This window comes from Pelophylax lessonae (assembly GCF_965119305.1).
Source record: "Pelophylax lessonae genome assembly, chromosome: 5".
In the NCBI taxonomy this organism is placed as follows: domain Eukaryota; kingdom Metazoa; phylum Chordata; class Amphibia; order Anura; family Ranidae; genus Pelophylax; species Pelophylax lessonae.
The window spans coordinates 410,515,778-410,532,163 of record NC_138772.1 but is presented as its reverse complement, the minus strand read 5'-3'; the positions used below and the strand labels follow the sequence as shown (position 1 = coordinate 410,532,163).

General features: G+C 44.1%; 1 protein-coding gene across 2 annotated transcripts in view; it reads right to left on the bottom strand.

The window, feature by feature from the left end:
- DSG2 (desmoglein 2) overlaps positions 1-16,386 on the bottom strand; it is a 104,830-nt gene that overhangs the window by 69,191 nt on the left and 19,253 nt on the right. For both annotated transcript variants that reach the window (XM_082259740.1, XM_082259741.1), the window contains exon 2: positions 5,774-5,809. In XM_082259740.1, the coding sequence (XP_082115866.1) occupies positions 5,774-5,809 (36 nt within the window). The remainder of the gene's footprint in view (positions 1-5,773; positions 5,810-16,386) is intronic.

The window sequence follows — 16,386 nt, the reverse complement described above, 5'->3', positions numbered from 1 at the left end:
AGGCCCCCCCCCCCCCACGAATTGGGGAGCACGGGGACTACCAGGGACTAAAGCCGGACACTGGTATTACCCCTAAAAAGAAAAATGCACTTACCAGACCCTGATTTACTCTTGGCTTCAGCCAACTGTGCAGTCTTTCCATCCTCCTTCTCCATGAGGTGGGTCCAGATGGGCTTCATGCTCTTAGCAGCCTTCTGGCTCTTGGTAGCTGAAGAGCCTGTCACTTTCCTGTCGCCATGCAGATCCAGGGTCTCCTCTGCGCTTAAATTCCTCTGCCCTGCCTCTTCCCTGTTCAAACCCGAAGTTCCGGTTTCAGGATGAGGCTTGGAGCACACTGAATCCACCCCTCATTGCTGCTGATGTGCAGCCGGCCCTTCACAGCATGGCACTCTCTGTATGCAGGGGAAGATAGGAGGAGACCCAAGCTGCTGAGCGGAGCACCAAAGCGGAGGCACCACCACACTGTATCTGAACAGGCTGTCCCACATCAAGAGGTGACCTGAGAAAGCTTGAGGCGTGCAGGTAAAGTTCCTAAATCTGCCTCACAGGGGTACCATCTGACTCTCCAGGTCTTCTGGTCTGAGAGAAAAAAAAAAAAGTTTCGCTGTGGGAGAAACACAATCAATACTGGAGGGACAAGGGGAAAGGTGGGGACTTTTAAACAGGTGAAGTGATTGTATTTCCTGTAGGGTGGAGCCTCTCATCTCATGTGTTGCCATCCGGGAAGGTGAGAGGAGAAAAAGGATTTTTCATACAGAATTGTTGGCTTACTGAAAAGTATGTCTATGTACAGTATAGCATGCACTTAATACTTGGTCGGAGCTCCTTTTGCATGAATTACTGCATTAATGCGGCATGTCATGGAGGCGATCAGCTTATGGCACTGCTGAGGTGTTATGGAAGCCCAGGTTGCTTTGATAGCAGCCTTCAGCTCATCTGCATTGTTGGGTCTGAGGTCTCATCTTCCTCTTGACAATACCCTACAGATTCTCTATAGGGTTTAGGTAAGGCAAGTTTGCTGGCCAATCAAGCACAGTGATGCCATGATCATTAAAACCAGGCATTGGTCTATTTGGCAGTGTGGACAGGTGCCAAGTCCTGCTGGAAAATTAAATTAGCATCTCCATAAAGCTGGTCAGTAGAGGGAAGCATGAAGTGCTCTAGAATTTCCCGCTAGAGGGCTGCGCTGACTTTGGACTTGATATAACACAGTGGACCAATACCAGCAGATGACATGGCTCCCTAAATCATCCCTGACTATGGAAGCTTCACACCGGACCTCATGCAACTTGGATTCTGTGCCTCTCCACTCTTCCTCCAGACTTTGGAACCTTGATTTCCAAATAAAATGCAAAATGTACTCTAATCCGAAAAGAGGACTTTGGACCACGAAGCAACAGTCCAGTCCTTTTTCTCCTTAGCCCAGGTAAGATGATTCTGATGTTGTCTCTGGTTCAGGAGTGACTTGACACAAGGAATGTGACAGTTGTAGCCCATTTTATGGATACTTCTGTGTGGTGGCTCTTGAAGCACTGACACCAGCCATATCCACTCTTTGTGAATCTCCCCCAAATTCTAACATGGCCTTTGCTTCACAATCCTCTCAAGGCTGCGGTTATCCCTGTTGCTTGTGCACATTTTTTTTCCATTCAACTTACCATTAATATGCTTGGATACTTGGAGGTAATGAATTTTGGGTTTTCACTAGCTGCAAGCCATTATCAAAATAAAAAGAAAGAAATGCTTGAAATATATAACTCTGTTTGTAACAATGAGTCTAAAGAATATTGGAGTTTCACTTTTTGAATTAAATTACTGAAATAAATTAAACTTTTTGATGATATTCTAATTTTTAGAGATGCACCTGCATAGGATGCTGGTAAGCTTTATTTTATGAAGAAAAAAAAATTATGTAAAAAAGCACTACATGTCTGCACTGACAAACACATTCATGGTTTATACTGATTGGTGATACAAGCCAGAACAGTCTGAACCTAAGTGTAAGCACAACATTTTTCCTCACAACTCAGTCACAGTACAGAGTCACAAAGTAGAAATTCATGTATATAGGATTTTAACTATTTTAAACTAGAACATCTTCAAAACATTTACCAGTAACCTATTAATGTGATCCTGGAAATGTTTATTTCATCTGCCTTTAAATCTTTACTTTATAGGATCCTTTGTGGGCAGGTTCATTAACCACTTGCCTACTGAGCACTTTTACCCCCTTTCTGCCCAGGCCAATTTTCAGCTTTCAGCGCTCTCACACTTTGAATGACAATTGCGCGGTCATGCTACACTGTACCCATATGAAATTTTTATAATTTCTTTCACACAAATAGAGCCTTCTTTTGGTGGCAATCACCTCTGGGTTTTTTATTTTTTACAAAAAGAAAAAAAGACAGAAAATTTTGAAAAAAAAAAAAGTTTTCTCTTATTTTCTGTGAGTAAATTTTGAAAATAAATACATTTTTCTCCTTCATTGATGTGCGCTGATGAGGCCGCACTGATGAGGTGGCACTTATGGGCACTGATGAGGTGGCACTAATATGCCGCACTGATGAGCACTGATAGGTGGCACTGCTGGGCACTGAGAGGTGGCACTGAGAGGCGACACTGATGGGCAGCACCATCAGTGCCCACACTCAGTGCCCATCAGTGCCTAGATGAGCAGGCACTGGTGGGCACTGACTGGCAGCACTATGGGCACTGATTGTGGGCACTGATGGCGGGCACTTACGGCATTTTTTTCCCTCTTGTGTAATCAGGGCACTGGTGATTAGTGCCCTGATTACATTCCTCTGTGTCCCCTTACCGCCGATCGGCTCTCCTCTTCCTCACACTGCAGTCTGTGTGAGGAAGGAGAGCTGGCGATGAGAGATGATCTCATATGTTTACATATGAGATCATCTCTCATTGCAGGGTCCGATCACGTGGTAAATGGCCGATGTGATTGGCCATTCACCACGATCTGTGATTGGCTGTGTCCAAGGGACACGACCGACACAGATTTTCCCCGATGCGCGCTCGCGGGAGCGCGGGGAGCCTGTCACTGGGAGGCCATTTAAAGATGGCCCACCGGAAATTAGAGCCCGCGCTGTAGCCGTCTTTCGGCTATAGCGCGGGCCGGAAGAAGTTAAAGTGGTTGTAAAGACAGGTGTTTTTTTTTCTAATGCATTCTATGAAAGTCTAAAACAAAACAGAAGAAGTCATGAAGGCCAGTTATGGAAACATTAGAGTTGAGCTACTAAAGGAATAGAGCATTTTCATTTTGCAAAGTAAGTGAATACTGAGCTTAGCAATTTGGGTGAAGCAAAGCGAAACTGCAATTAAAGATCACTTGCAAGGACAAAAAAAAAAAAAAAAGAAAAAAAAAAAGAAAATAACTTTTGATCACATATGACTTGGTGGTTAAAGTTCAGTTTCAACTCATTCACTTAACTAAGTGAAACATGCTCTACTTGTAGTAAATTTGTTATAAAATTAGAAGGTTCAATGTCATCATATTACAAAATTAAACCTAAAAAGTTAACATTAGGGTGCCAATAAAGGGGGTTACTACTACCTACTTTTCAACACTGACAAAATTAACCTATTTTTCCCAACACTGATCAGCTTCATACACCTTTCCCTACTGTTCTATTGCACTGCTCTGGATAATGGTCTAAAGTACTCCTAATTATTTTAGCCTGTACACCCCGCTGCTGGGAAACGTTTCTTCTGAGTTTTGGCTTAATAACCTTTTCAATACCAGCATACAGACCTAGTGGTCCACACCCTACTACCTATTGTCTGTTTCCCTTGTTTCACTCCTTCCTTTTTTTTTTTTTTGCAGTCGGTGTTCCCATTCTCTTCTTTGTACTGTAATCCAAATTTTTGAGCCCATTCTACTCTTTAGCATTTGATGCAGTGAATTTGATAAAAGCCTAGTTGATTGATTTAGGCGCAATTTCGAGCAAAGCTCATGCTTAATGGGGATAATTAACTGCTCATTTAGGGTGTAAAAAGTGTGCCAAACACTGAACAAAAGGGATGTGTAACCCTATTGGCCAGCAGATGGTGCTGAAGTGTAAAAAGTGCCAGATGGAAAGCAATCAATATCCACAAAGAGCTGTGGCTACTGAAAGAATAAGGCCTTCATGTACACATAGCCTACTTTGACTGCTGGGCGCAGGCTACAGGAAAACGCATCAAAATCGCATTTTGTGGCCAGCAGTTAAAACGTTTCTATCCTGAACATGATTTTTCCACGTTCAGGAGAGGAAGGTTAGGAGAGGTTGACGCTCCCCTAACTGCAGAAGCTCCTAAACGCCTATGTGTACATGGACACACATACTTTTATGGAGTTCAGTTTAGGAGCTTTGGTAAAAAATGCCAAGAGCTCCTAAACTCAAGTTTAGGAGCTGTAGTGTATATGAAGCCTATCCCAGTAGAAGTCTTTTCAGAGGAAACGCGTTGGAGAGGAGGCGTGTCGCGCCTGCCAACCACGTCATCCGAGGTGTCCGTGCTGCAGCCGGACACAGGATACTGAAAGGCTCCACATTTACATGCCAATACCAAGACCTGTTTCCTGTAAGTACATTTGCCTAGGTTTTCCTAATAAACCAAGGATAATACACTACGGGCGGTTCATTTGTTTCATTACATGGTATGCACTGGAGCTACAAGCTGAGCTATATCATTGGAAGAGTGAATAAACTGATAGTCTGGGGAACACTCAGGAGGATACCAACATCATTATTCAATTTAACGAGGGGAATTATCTCAGATACGCAAGTTATTAGAGACATCTGGTAAGAGGCTCCACTGTGTGTCCACTGTGTGTCACACCAGGGTGAACTGTGCATGCCATTGCATAGAGTTAATGCCTATGTAGTGCAAGGGCCTGCCGGATTGCATACAAATCGAAAGTGTTTAGGTTTGACCTCATATTTTATGGTTTTGGTAAGTCTGCAGACAAAAGTCTTCAGATAATCTGCACATGTATGGGGCATAACAGTATGTGTTAAAAACAGGGGTTTAGTCTGCACTCCTTTACAAATACATGCGTATGTTACAGAGGCCCAGTATTTTCTGTAGTCCTAAGAGCCTTCACAGTGGAATGCACATGCATTATAATGAATACACAAAATTGCCGTGCAATATAGGCCCTTACCCCTGTTAAGGATTAATGAAAAAACATTGGGATAGAAAAGGCGGGGCTTTGCGGGCCAGTGGGAGCGTGTTAAGCGACAGGGCATCAAAGGCAAGGCTGTGAATCAAAGTACCAATAGATGTTTATCTGTGTTCATTATAATGAACAGGCAGAGGGCAGGTGAGCCTGGAGGGAGCCCATCCCTCATAAAAGGCACAGAGGCGCACTGGACACCCAGCATACAGCACTGTGTTGTAATAGGACATGCAGGTCTCAAAATGCACTTGTGCATTCTCTTGCTGGGAAAACACAGACCTGCACTGGGCCTGCAGTAAAGCGCCCCGTGCGAACAAACCCAAACAATTACAACTGGTGCTAGAGTGCTAAAAACAAATAAGAATAAAACAAAGGCTATAATGCAACAGAAAGACTAAAAAGAAGCCTGGACATAGCTTCTAGTCCACATTTGTGTAGGAGACTGAACTGTTCTAGAGTGGAGTACTGCACCGCTGTAAAGTTAGTATAGCACTGGAAACCTAATTTAAAAACAGAAGTACGGTATGTTAGATGCTAATCATCCCAGAGCCTGTGATTTAACTTAGACTAGCCCTTCTGGCAGAAGCCATAACTGCTTACCTCTACATGGAGACTATGTCCACACTCAAAGATGACCTGCAAACAATAAGAAAAATAACTATTTATTTTGCACAAACAGATATTTAGTCATATTTTGGATAAATAAGTAATCAATAAATGCCAAACCTTTCAATAAAACATTATGAAAAAACAAAACAAGACAAAAACAACATTTGATAAAGCGTATCTAAACCCAAGAACACATTTTTATACAATTCAGCTTGCCAGTACTTGATTGTGGTGGCTGCATTGACTCTTCAAGGTTTTTTCCCCCTTGGTGATCCTGTCAGTAGCACACTTCCTGTCCTAGGTTGATATCAATCACTGTACCGTATATCTACATAGTTGTAACAATGTCATCCTAGGACAGGAAGTCCCCCGCACAGTCCTCATCCCACTGTAATCATTGGTATGGCGGGGGTTAATAGAATTGAGGAACTGTCACAGGCACTCATGAAAAACCCCTAACTTTACTATGCATGCCCGTCCTTTCTGCCCAGCTCCTTCTCTGCATCTGCAGAAAGTGTACTTCGTCTGAAAAAATAAAATGCAGCCATCAGCCAAGGACTGGTATTCTGTATTATATTATCTTTGTGTTCTTAAGTCACAAAGGTCAATGATTCAGACTGTATTGAAAAGTGAAAACAACAGAACAGCAGCTAGAAAGTTAGCATTTTCAGATGAAGCAGCTGGCAATGAAAGCCACCATAATTCTCTAACGATGGATGTACACAAAGCATATCTAAACCCAAAAATGTTTTTATATTGCAGTTTACCTATCCCTAAAGGCATTATAAACCTTCCTAACTGTGCTTTAGGTTTTTCACCTGCATAAGATATGCATTAAAAATGTAGTTTCATTGTAAATCTTAACATGTGTAAGAATTTTAGGTTTGTGTTCATAAACAAGACATGGCACTGCACAGGTTAATGCATGACCTCTGTCTGTAGTGAGAGAACCTGAATTTCCTATGAAGAAACTATATATCCCACAATCCCAAGTCTCTCAGTCTAGTGCGCTACAGGTGAGAACTAATTAGTAATTAGATTTGACACAGACCAAGCAGACAGAGCAAATAACAGAGAGATCACCAAGCATGCTTTCATAATAATAGCAATCCGGTATTTGTGTTACAAAACAGAAGAAATGGTGAGGCATGGAATGTGATCCAGAAAAAAAATAAATAAATAGTGGCTTGTCCATTTAGTGACTTGGAACAACCTGGGTGAAGGATAACAGACATAGGGGGATTAATCAGCCATGACACTGCAAATTCAGAGCTGTCACTAATGCAACATTCTATAGTTTTCCCCTTCACTCCTCCCTCAGCAGCTACAGAAACATTTATGGGGGGTGGTGAGGGAAGTTGACAACCAGGCAGACAGTTAATTAGACCCTTCCAAAAGAGGAGAGGGATAGGATGAGCAAGGAAGAAGGGGGCTGTGCTAGGGAACAGACTATGTTGAAAAAGCCAAATCTGCTAGCAAGTTCAGAGGCACATTGCATCTTTGTTTTTTGATTAATGTTCTGGAAATGAAAAAAAAAAACACCGCAAAAAGCATTTAGCATTCAAATTATTGTTCTGTGCTTTACCCACAATTTTTTAGTTTGTGATGGGGTCTCCAAGTCCTTGTTCACATACAGGTACTATTGCGTATGTCCTTGCAAGCGCCCCACCTGTCCACACAGGGACACACCGGTGTTGTGTGAATCACCATGCAGGCAATCCCATTTAGCAGCTGTTCCCAATCTGATAGTCGTGCAGGTGCCCCGTCCCCAAAACAGACAGTGTGCATTCGGAGCCACGCACCGGCACCCACACTACTGTCAAATTGTGTGCAGTGGATTCGTTCCGACTGACACGAATGGGGCTGCCCGAAACACTTGTGCATTTACCTTAAAAAAAGAGAAATGACCAACCATAAGGCCTCTTGCACACGATACTCCTGTTTGAGCATCTCCTATTTCAGCCGTAATTTTTGTCTTATTGAAAAGCGCACATTTGCGTATTTTCGCGCCTCTGAGTATGCAAATTTTTTTTCAGATTAACAGTATGATCGTGTGCGCATTAGGCGCAAATTACTGTCCAAAAATGCAGATTTCTCCATTTTGTTCTTACTGAAGAATACGCGGCGCACATTTACGCACCTGTGTGCATAGGCACATTACAATGAATGGGCTCTATTTTAGCTCATACAAAAAAAAAAAAAAAAACTGTACAGTAAACCCCCCTCCATTGCGGGGGTTACGTTCCGGACCCAGCCGCGAAAAGTGAAATTCCGCGAAATAGAAAAACCCTATTAAAATGCATTGTAGGCATGATTTTTTTACTGTCACTGTACGTGTAAAAGCATTTTAAGGTCTTTAAACACACTTTTAAAACAATAGAAACTCATTTAAACACATAAAAGATACTTAGAGACAGAGCAAGAGCCATGAAAAACACAAAAATCTTTCATTTTTAATGATTTATATAGTAAAATAACATTACAAAAAAAAACGCAAATTACCGGGACCGCAAAAACTGAACCGCGATGTAGCGGGGGATTACTGTACTGAGCATTTTTTAGGCTGCAGTGTGCAAGAGGGCTAATACATAATAAATGTGTGCTTTACCCATAATTTCCCTAAATGTTGAAAAAAAAAAAAAAAAAGAAGCCCTCACAAATATTCCACACCATAAACTGTACAGACATACAGATAGCAGTAAACTGTAACTAAGTGCAGTCAGGGTGAACATTCATAAAACCATTCAGAAACAAGAAAACATGTCAGATTAGAAATTGCTACATTAGCACTCCCTTTGTCTGCTGTATACTCTGTACAGAATTTTCCCATGGTATCAGACTTGTGGAATCCCACCACCTGCAGTGCAATCTGCTCTCTTCTATCTCCCCCTGTGCTGTGTGGGGGTGACTTTGTTCACTGCTCACACACAAAAAAAAAATTATATTTACAAAATACAGTAACAGAAAGGAGCACTAAAATTTATAGAAGCTGGGCATGGGTGTCCAACCTTTCGGCTTCTCTGGGCCACATTGAGTGTAGAGAAATTTTCTCAGGCCGCATATAAAATATATACTATAGTTAAGGTATATAAGTACGGTAATAAAGCGCCGCTGTGCCCTTCCCACACTAATTTAACACAACTAGAGGTTGATCAAACGAAATGGAATCAGTATACAGAGGTTTACTTCTTCTGAGAGATATTAAAGGAACACTTTAACCTCCATGACCACTTCAGTGATTTGATAATTGTTGAGATGATCAGAGACTGCGGTCATGGGTACAGGAGCTGGTCAGAGGCTGCGGTCATGGGTACAGGAGCTGGTCAGAGGCTGCGGTTATGGGTACAGGAGCTGGTCAGAGGCTGCGCAGACATGGTAGTTTCCTCCTATCCATCTTACCTCTAGACATTAGTGTCCTCCTATGCTGTGCCCCTCTCACCCCTCCACAGGCACATCAGTGTGTCCTCCAACCTCTGCCCCCTTTATGGCTGTAATATTGTCCCCCTCACTCAGATGAGTGTCTGTCCTCCTCATTCTGAGCCAGTCTTCCTCGACTCCTTCTCTGCTGTGGCAGCGAGGCGCCACCGAAAACGATTGTGCCTTTCACTTAAAAATGCCGCCAGGCGGCGCTATTACTCTACTGTGCATGTGCCCACCCAGCTGAGCCTGTACAAGCTTTCCCGAGCCCGGCAGGCATCTTTTTTACAGTCACCACTGCCCGTAAGGGGCATTTATGGGCAGCCTGAAAACGGGCTGAAATTTACGGGCTGCCCGTAAATTAACGGGCGGTTGGCAACACCGCGGGAGACTGTCTGGAGTTCCGCGGCCGTTGGGCCGCATTGCCTGCGGTACAGGGCCGTGGGTTGGATATGCCTGAGCTAGAGGGTCTTTCTAGGCTGGAGCGGGCATCATTTTTTGGGTCTGCACTATTAGTCCCCATGCACACTGGGTGTTTAATTCTGGCGCACCGGGCTCTGGCTTTTAGTTGGGGGCGGAAGGCACAGGTACACCATGCAGCCTGTCAAAACCTGAGAAGTATGGGGGTTTTGCTTTTCTTCTGAATCATACTTACCTAGGTGGATGCAGCATCAGTATGATGCTGCATCTGTCCCCAGCCAGCTCTAACAATGACAACCGAGCGATCAAACAAGGCTGATTGCTCTGTTCTCAGGGCTCCCTGAGCAGAGAGCTAGTGACTATCAGTCACCAGCTCTCTGTCTCCTCCACGCTCACTGAAACAGGGGCAGGCTGTGGAGGGGGCAGGAGCAGTCAGCTCAGGCTCTTAGCAGCTCGCTGAGAGGCTGAGCCAGGTACTGGTCAAGGCATGTAGGTGGATCCTGATTTCATTATCCTGCACGACCCGGGACCGGCTCTGTGACATCAGCCAACAGTGGGCTTTAGCTAAAAATGGGTCACAGGAGTGTAGAACGAGCTTTGGCTGTACTTCTCCTTTAATAGAAAGGCTAACAGCTGCTGCGGATGGAAAGTGCACCTAGCAGCATGCATCAAGGGACAACTGCCCAAGTCCTGACTGCTTGTGTACTGCTAGGTGCACTGTACAGGCACATCAACTGTCAGTCTCTCCAAAGAGTTGGGTGGTGCACCTGAGCTCCCTGCCAGTAGTTAGGCCCCTTTCACACTGATGTGGTGCAGCTTGACCGCACCGCAGATGCAGTGCAGTGCACCAATAAATTTGGTGCAGTTAGCAACGTTTTTCCATTGACTTCTATTATCTTTCAGTTCTGGTGTGCTTTCTGAAAGGGCACCAAAATTCCACTTGCAGCTAGCCCACATCAAACCTGTGAGTATACTGTGCTGCACCTGCGATGCCGTCAAACTGCACCGCGCCAATGTGAACTGGCCTTAAATCACCAGAGTCATGTATGGCAGGCTTTATAATGTTAGCTTTATTCTGAACCAGTGATAGATTAAAGGGTATGTAAACCCTAACAGCAGCCATTTTGCATTTAGCCTGTTATCAAAACTTTAGGCATTTTGGTATATCTGTTAGAGAATTGCTAAAAATACCCACTGCTGATCCTGTCAGTGCCGCCCTGTGATCAAAGCATTTGCAGAGTTTTCAGCAAGCTTTCCTGCTGCAGTTTAATCAGGTTAAAACACAGTTAGGCTCCATGCACACTGGACTTAAAAACGCCAGTTCCCTTGGCAGAAAAAAAAAAAAAAAAAAAAAAACCTCATATAGAGCGTTTTTTGTACACGTTTTTAGACGTGTTTAGTGTTTTTTTCTTCCAGAAAACTCCTCTCAAAAACATAAACCAGAAGGTCCTAATGTGCGTGGACTCTTAGGAGAACATTGAACTTCTTCTACAGGCAAAATGCAAAACTTCTGTAGCAGCAGTGTTTAAGCCCAGTGTGCATGGACCTTTAACATGAGTAGAGTACTGGTTGTTAAACAACCTGTTAGAAGACTTAGTACAAAGGGAAGCATGTTGAAACCCTGCTAGCAGCTTTTCTTTTTTTATTCTGTTGCCATTAACAAAATGCATATTTGCAGCAACAAAAAGGGTGGGCTTTAACATCCACATGCTGCACATTTGCGTCTATAGGCAACATAGGTTTATGTGCTGTAAACATGCTCACTGCTCATCTGTACTAATGGTCGGCTCCTGGCCATGTGACCACTGTGGCAGTCAATCAGTTGTCACATGATTAGACAGACCCTCTGGTCCTCTGGGTGTAATAGCCCAAGTAAAGGAATGCTATGGCGAGTGGGAGGTTGTGAAAATGCTAGTAAACACTCAAGTTAAGATCTGTATTTAATGGCGCGTTTCCACTGAGCTTTTTGGTACAGTTCGGTACGGTACACTATTTATGCCGTTTCCATTATGAATGGTACCCTAATTCCGAACCGTACCACTTTTTGGTACCCTTTCGTTGGGGTACCAAGCACATTAGACCTGTACCAACTGGGTGGAGCTACACTCTGCAGAACTTTGATTGGTTGACAGAGAATCGTCTATCACAGCTTTCCTGCTGTGACCAGCTACACCACGCCTATCATGAAAAGGGTACTATTGGCAGTGGAAACGCAATGTGTACCGTACCGAACCGTACCGTACTGAACCGAACCGTACCGTACCACTCAGTGGAAACGAGGCATAATATTCACAAAGTGAAACTAAAAAAAGCTGCTTGAAGCTTGCTGAAAGCTTTGCAACTGCTTTTCAAAAGCTTGCAGTACACAACGCTGTTACACAAGCCAACACCTGTGGGAACCTGCCTTTACACCAGGGCTTGACAAATTTGCCTGAAATCTAGGAGCCAGCTAAAAAAGTTAGGAGCCAGTTTTTTTTTTTTTTAAACTAACAACCAAGCTTTATTTAATAAAATGGATACTAAATTTACACATAAATACGACTAGAACCCCACTCTCCTCTATAGCGCAATTGGATGGAAACAGACTGTCTGTCTCTTTCCATCCGATGCTATCTGATCCGAATTTTTTTTATTTTTATTAAATTTAAAAAATAAATTAATAATAATAACCACACTCCCTGTCCACTTACCTTTAAGCAAAGGTAACTGGACAGAGAGATAAAGCCTGCAAAAACTTCCCATCTCCTTCCAAAGAGCAGATGAGAGGGAAGGCATTGAGAACATGCATTACTCCCGGCCACCACAAGAGGGCGCCAGTTCCCCTAGCCTCTCATCTCACAGAAGAAGGCCGAAAAGCCGGGGCCTCAATTTATGGACGGCGTGGAAGTCCGTGCACTCGGGAAAGAAGGTGGGGACGCAAAAGGGACAGGACACCTCCTGCTGGGCACCCCAGGCGCCAGGTCGCTAATTCTAGTCGCAAATGCGACCTGGCGCCCGGGGATTGTCGAGGCCTGCTTTACAGTACAGCATTGGGGGGCCACGGGTCGGAAGCACGGCTGCTTGGGTACCGGTGGGGGGGAGGGGTTAAGAGCACTGTTGAGGGACCCGAGAAGGGGAGGATTTGGGCTGCTCTGTGCAAAACCACTGCAAAGAACAAGTATAACAGGTTTTTTTTTTTAAAACGAGACTTTAATATTACTTTAACACTTTCAATTTTAATGCAATCAGGCAGGCCCTTGCACTACATAGTTAAGGGTAAATCTAAAGGAAATTGAACAAGAAAAATGTGTAATGTGTAGCCAGCTATATACAGAAAGATATTTATGGTCTGGAATCATGATCTTTAGCCGAGGCCTTTTTGTCATGGGGAGATTTGAAAACCCGAATTGATAAGCAGAATCTGAAGCAGGATTTTACAACTTCTGACTCGGAGCCAAGAAAATGTAAAGACTGCAGACAATGGAATTGGCAGCTCCTCCTGTCCAGGCATGGGTAATTAGCACTAGAAAGGCTTCCCAGAGAAGGTCAAATAGAGAAAGTACAGAGAAAGTCATGTCACAACAAGAGTAAAAAGCCTGAATCCATGTACAAAAAAAAAAAAGTTCATTTTCTAGCTAAAAACACAACTTGTCAGCTACATATACAAGGACTCCAATACGGTTTTTCCAACATTCTGCCCAGCTGTGTGCCACAGACAAAAACCTTTGCCATGCTTTGGCTTAAAAAATCCTGACCGGGATAGTCAAATCCCACCCAAAAGATTTCTCACAAACACCTCCTCTCCCATCCCAATTTGTTTTCTTAGAGAGTCTTACAATAGAGCACTCCTCTCCACAATCAGGGTCGCTGACAGAAATCATGGGGTCTTGTACAGCCTACCTGATAGGGCCCCTTCAGCCCCATCCTGCCCCTGGCCCCTCCCTAGACCCCGCCTTGAAACAATAAGCACATGTAAAAATGGGAAAGGCAGGACAAGTCGATCTATCACTTGTGTACAATCTGCCTGCACATATATGGTCCATATCTTTGCCGGTCCCTGCTAAACTGAGTAACATTGTCACCATCGATGGCTAGCCTAATTGACACTGACATCAATATTGACACCAATACAGTGTACACTATATTGATGGAACTGGCTGGGTTAACATCAAGGGGCAATAAAGGGGTTAATTGAGAGTCATGTGTGTAACATGTGCTGCTTTTATAGATCTGGCTATTTTTGGGAGAAGAAATAGCCAGATTGCTGATCTGAGTACGTAAACACAGGACTTTGTGCTGTGATTGGCTACAGCTGATCAGCATGTCTCGGCCATAAATCATTGGCCAGGACCTGCTGACAAAATCCCACTGTAGCCAATAACAGAGTGGGTTAGCAGCAGGCACACGCTTGCGAGTCCCTAACCTGGAACAGATTGTATTGCATACATGTATGTGATCAAGCCTGCCCATGCCACCCTGCTGCAGAAAATGTACTGCCGGCGTGGAGCAAGCAGTTAAAGGGAAAATGTAAGGGTTGGGTTCACACGACAGGTCTGCTCAGGTCCACCTGTCCATTTTTCAGGTGGAGCAGATCTAACCCTCCATTCACTACTATAAAGCGATGGATCTAAATGGGACTTTTACACCCGCATACCTCAAATCTGATTCGCTAACCGAAAACGGAAGTGAATCCCTTCCCCTCTAGAGGATTGGATTGGAGGACAGTCTGGTGTAAACAGACAGCCAGTTTGTTTACACCAGTAATCCTTAGAGCAGACCGGCTGTGTCCAGGTCCGCTCTGCATAAGCGTAGTGGACATGGATCTGTCATCTGCCCACTTCACTCAGCGGGGTATTAGCAGACAGATCCCCCGGCTGAAAAGCCTTAATAACACACAGCAACACTGCAGCAGCCATGATGAATTCTGGCTTCACCTCTCCTCCTGGATGCTGTCAGCTGCCTGCCACCTCACAGCCTCTCACTCTCTATCGCCCTCAGTCCGACTACTGAGTGGGGAGCTGAGTGAAGGAAGATCACTCCGCCAGGGCAGCTGCAGGTGGCCCGGGACTTTAAGCAGCCAGAAAATGCATGGCATGCACTGCGCACGCGCCCAAAAATGGAAAGCCTGCAAAGGGAACAGCAAACACACCTCAGTGCATGTGTACTGTCTGAGCACCTCCCCCGCTGCCAAAACATCACATGGATCGGAATAGACTCCCTCCTGCTTCCTAGGATGCCATCAACCGTTCTGGCCGTTTCAGGAGAAAGAGCAGCCACCACTAACCTGTAAGTAGAGGTATCGCACTGAGCAGCAGAAGGTAAGTAAGATTCTTTCAAGTCTCCAAAGGACAGACCATGAGACCAAAGAACCAGGAAACATGTTACCTCCTGTCTGGAGGAAACACTAATACTGAAGTGTGAGGACTGGGGGACCGCCTTTTATCTGGTGGGGTTAACGTGTTTCCTGTCCTGTTAGGAGGAGCCCTAGGTCTCATGGGCTGTCCTGGAAGACGACTTGAGAAAAATATAAACGAACCAGTAGAGAACCATTCCTCCTGATGAGGCACTTGCATGCCACAAACAAAAAACATTTCATTCATTATTAATATTCAAAGCAAACTCCCCCCTTCATCCATTTCTCCATGATTTATTTTGTTGAGAAATCACTTTGAAAAACAACCCCCTAGCATTTCTGGCTGTGGCCATCTTGAGTAAGGTCAAATGGTTCATGTAGCATTTACTTCCTGGAATCCATCTGCCCTTACTTCAAGCATGCATGAAGGAGAGTGTGCTTAGCTGAGAAAACCCCTCCCCTCCTGAAGACTCCTGGGATGTATAACATTTGCCTAGGCAAGAAACCAGGAAGTAACTAAATAAAAAAAACAAAATTACAATTAAATGATGATATATTTGCCTATTTACTAATGCTAGTAACAAGAGGATTAAAAATAATCAATGCTGATTGGGAGAGTGAAGTTCCACTTTAACTGAATATCTCATTCTTACATGGGTGAGAAACCACGATGTGCAGGGAAGGCTCTCCAAAAAAAAAAAAAAAGAAGGAGGAGTAAATTAAAGAATTAAAAATGATCCTAACTGCTAGAGGTGGGTAGGAGTGCAATGACAAAAAGCTGGTTAAAGACCACTTTAAGCAATAAAGCTATATAGATGGAGAAAATGCACATATCTGAACTTCAGTAAGGCTCTGTTTCCACTGCCGCGGCTACGAAGTCGTGCTACTTCTAGCGCGACTTCGTAGCGAAAGTAAACTGCGGCTTTCAGTGCGACTTGTCCCTCATTATAGAGGGAAGTCGCACTGAAGCCGGCTCCAGTCGCCGCAACTGAAGTCGCGGCAGTGGAAACGGGCCGAATTGAAATCAATGGCTTATGACTTGCTGTGCGACTTGACATGTGTCAAGTCGCACTAGTGGAAACCGGCACTAATAGAATGAAGTGATAGGGAGGGAGGTGTAGGGAAGGGAAGTTTAATCACCTCATCACACTTGATTTGCATGGAAATTAAAGGTATGCTTGCGTTGTAGGAAAAGATGGTTGCACACTAATGTCAAAACTTTTTTATTAAAACATAGTATGGTTGCCTGCACTTTGCAGTGGTATTGCACGGAGCGGCACTGAACCTCCTCTTCGGTCAATATTTTGTGTGGCCATAATTTTTTTCCAGCACTGCCTTAACCCTCTTGGGCATGACGTTCACCTCTAATCTGACAGTGGCTCTCCGCCCCTCAAGAATTTACCTGTAATTCTGCTGTTACTGGCAAGTACGATCA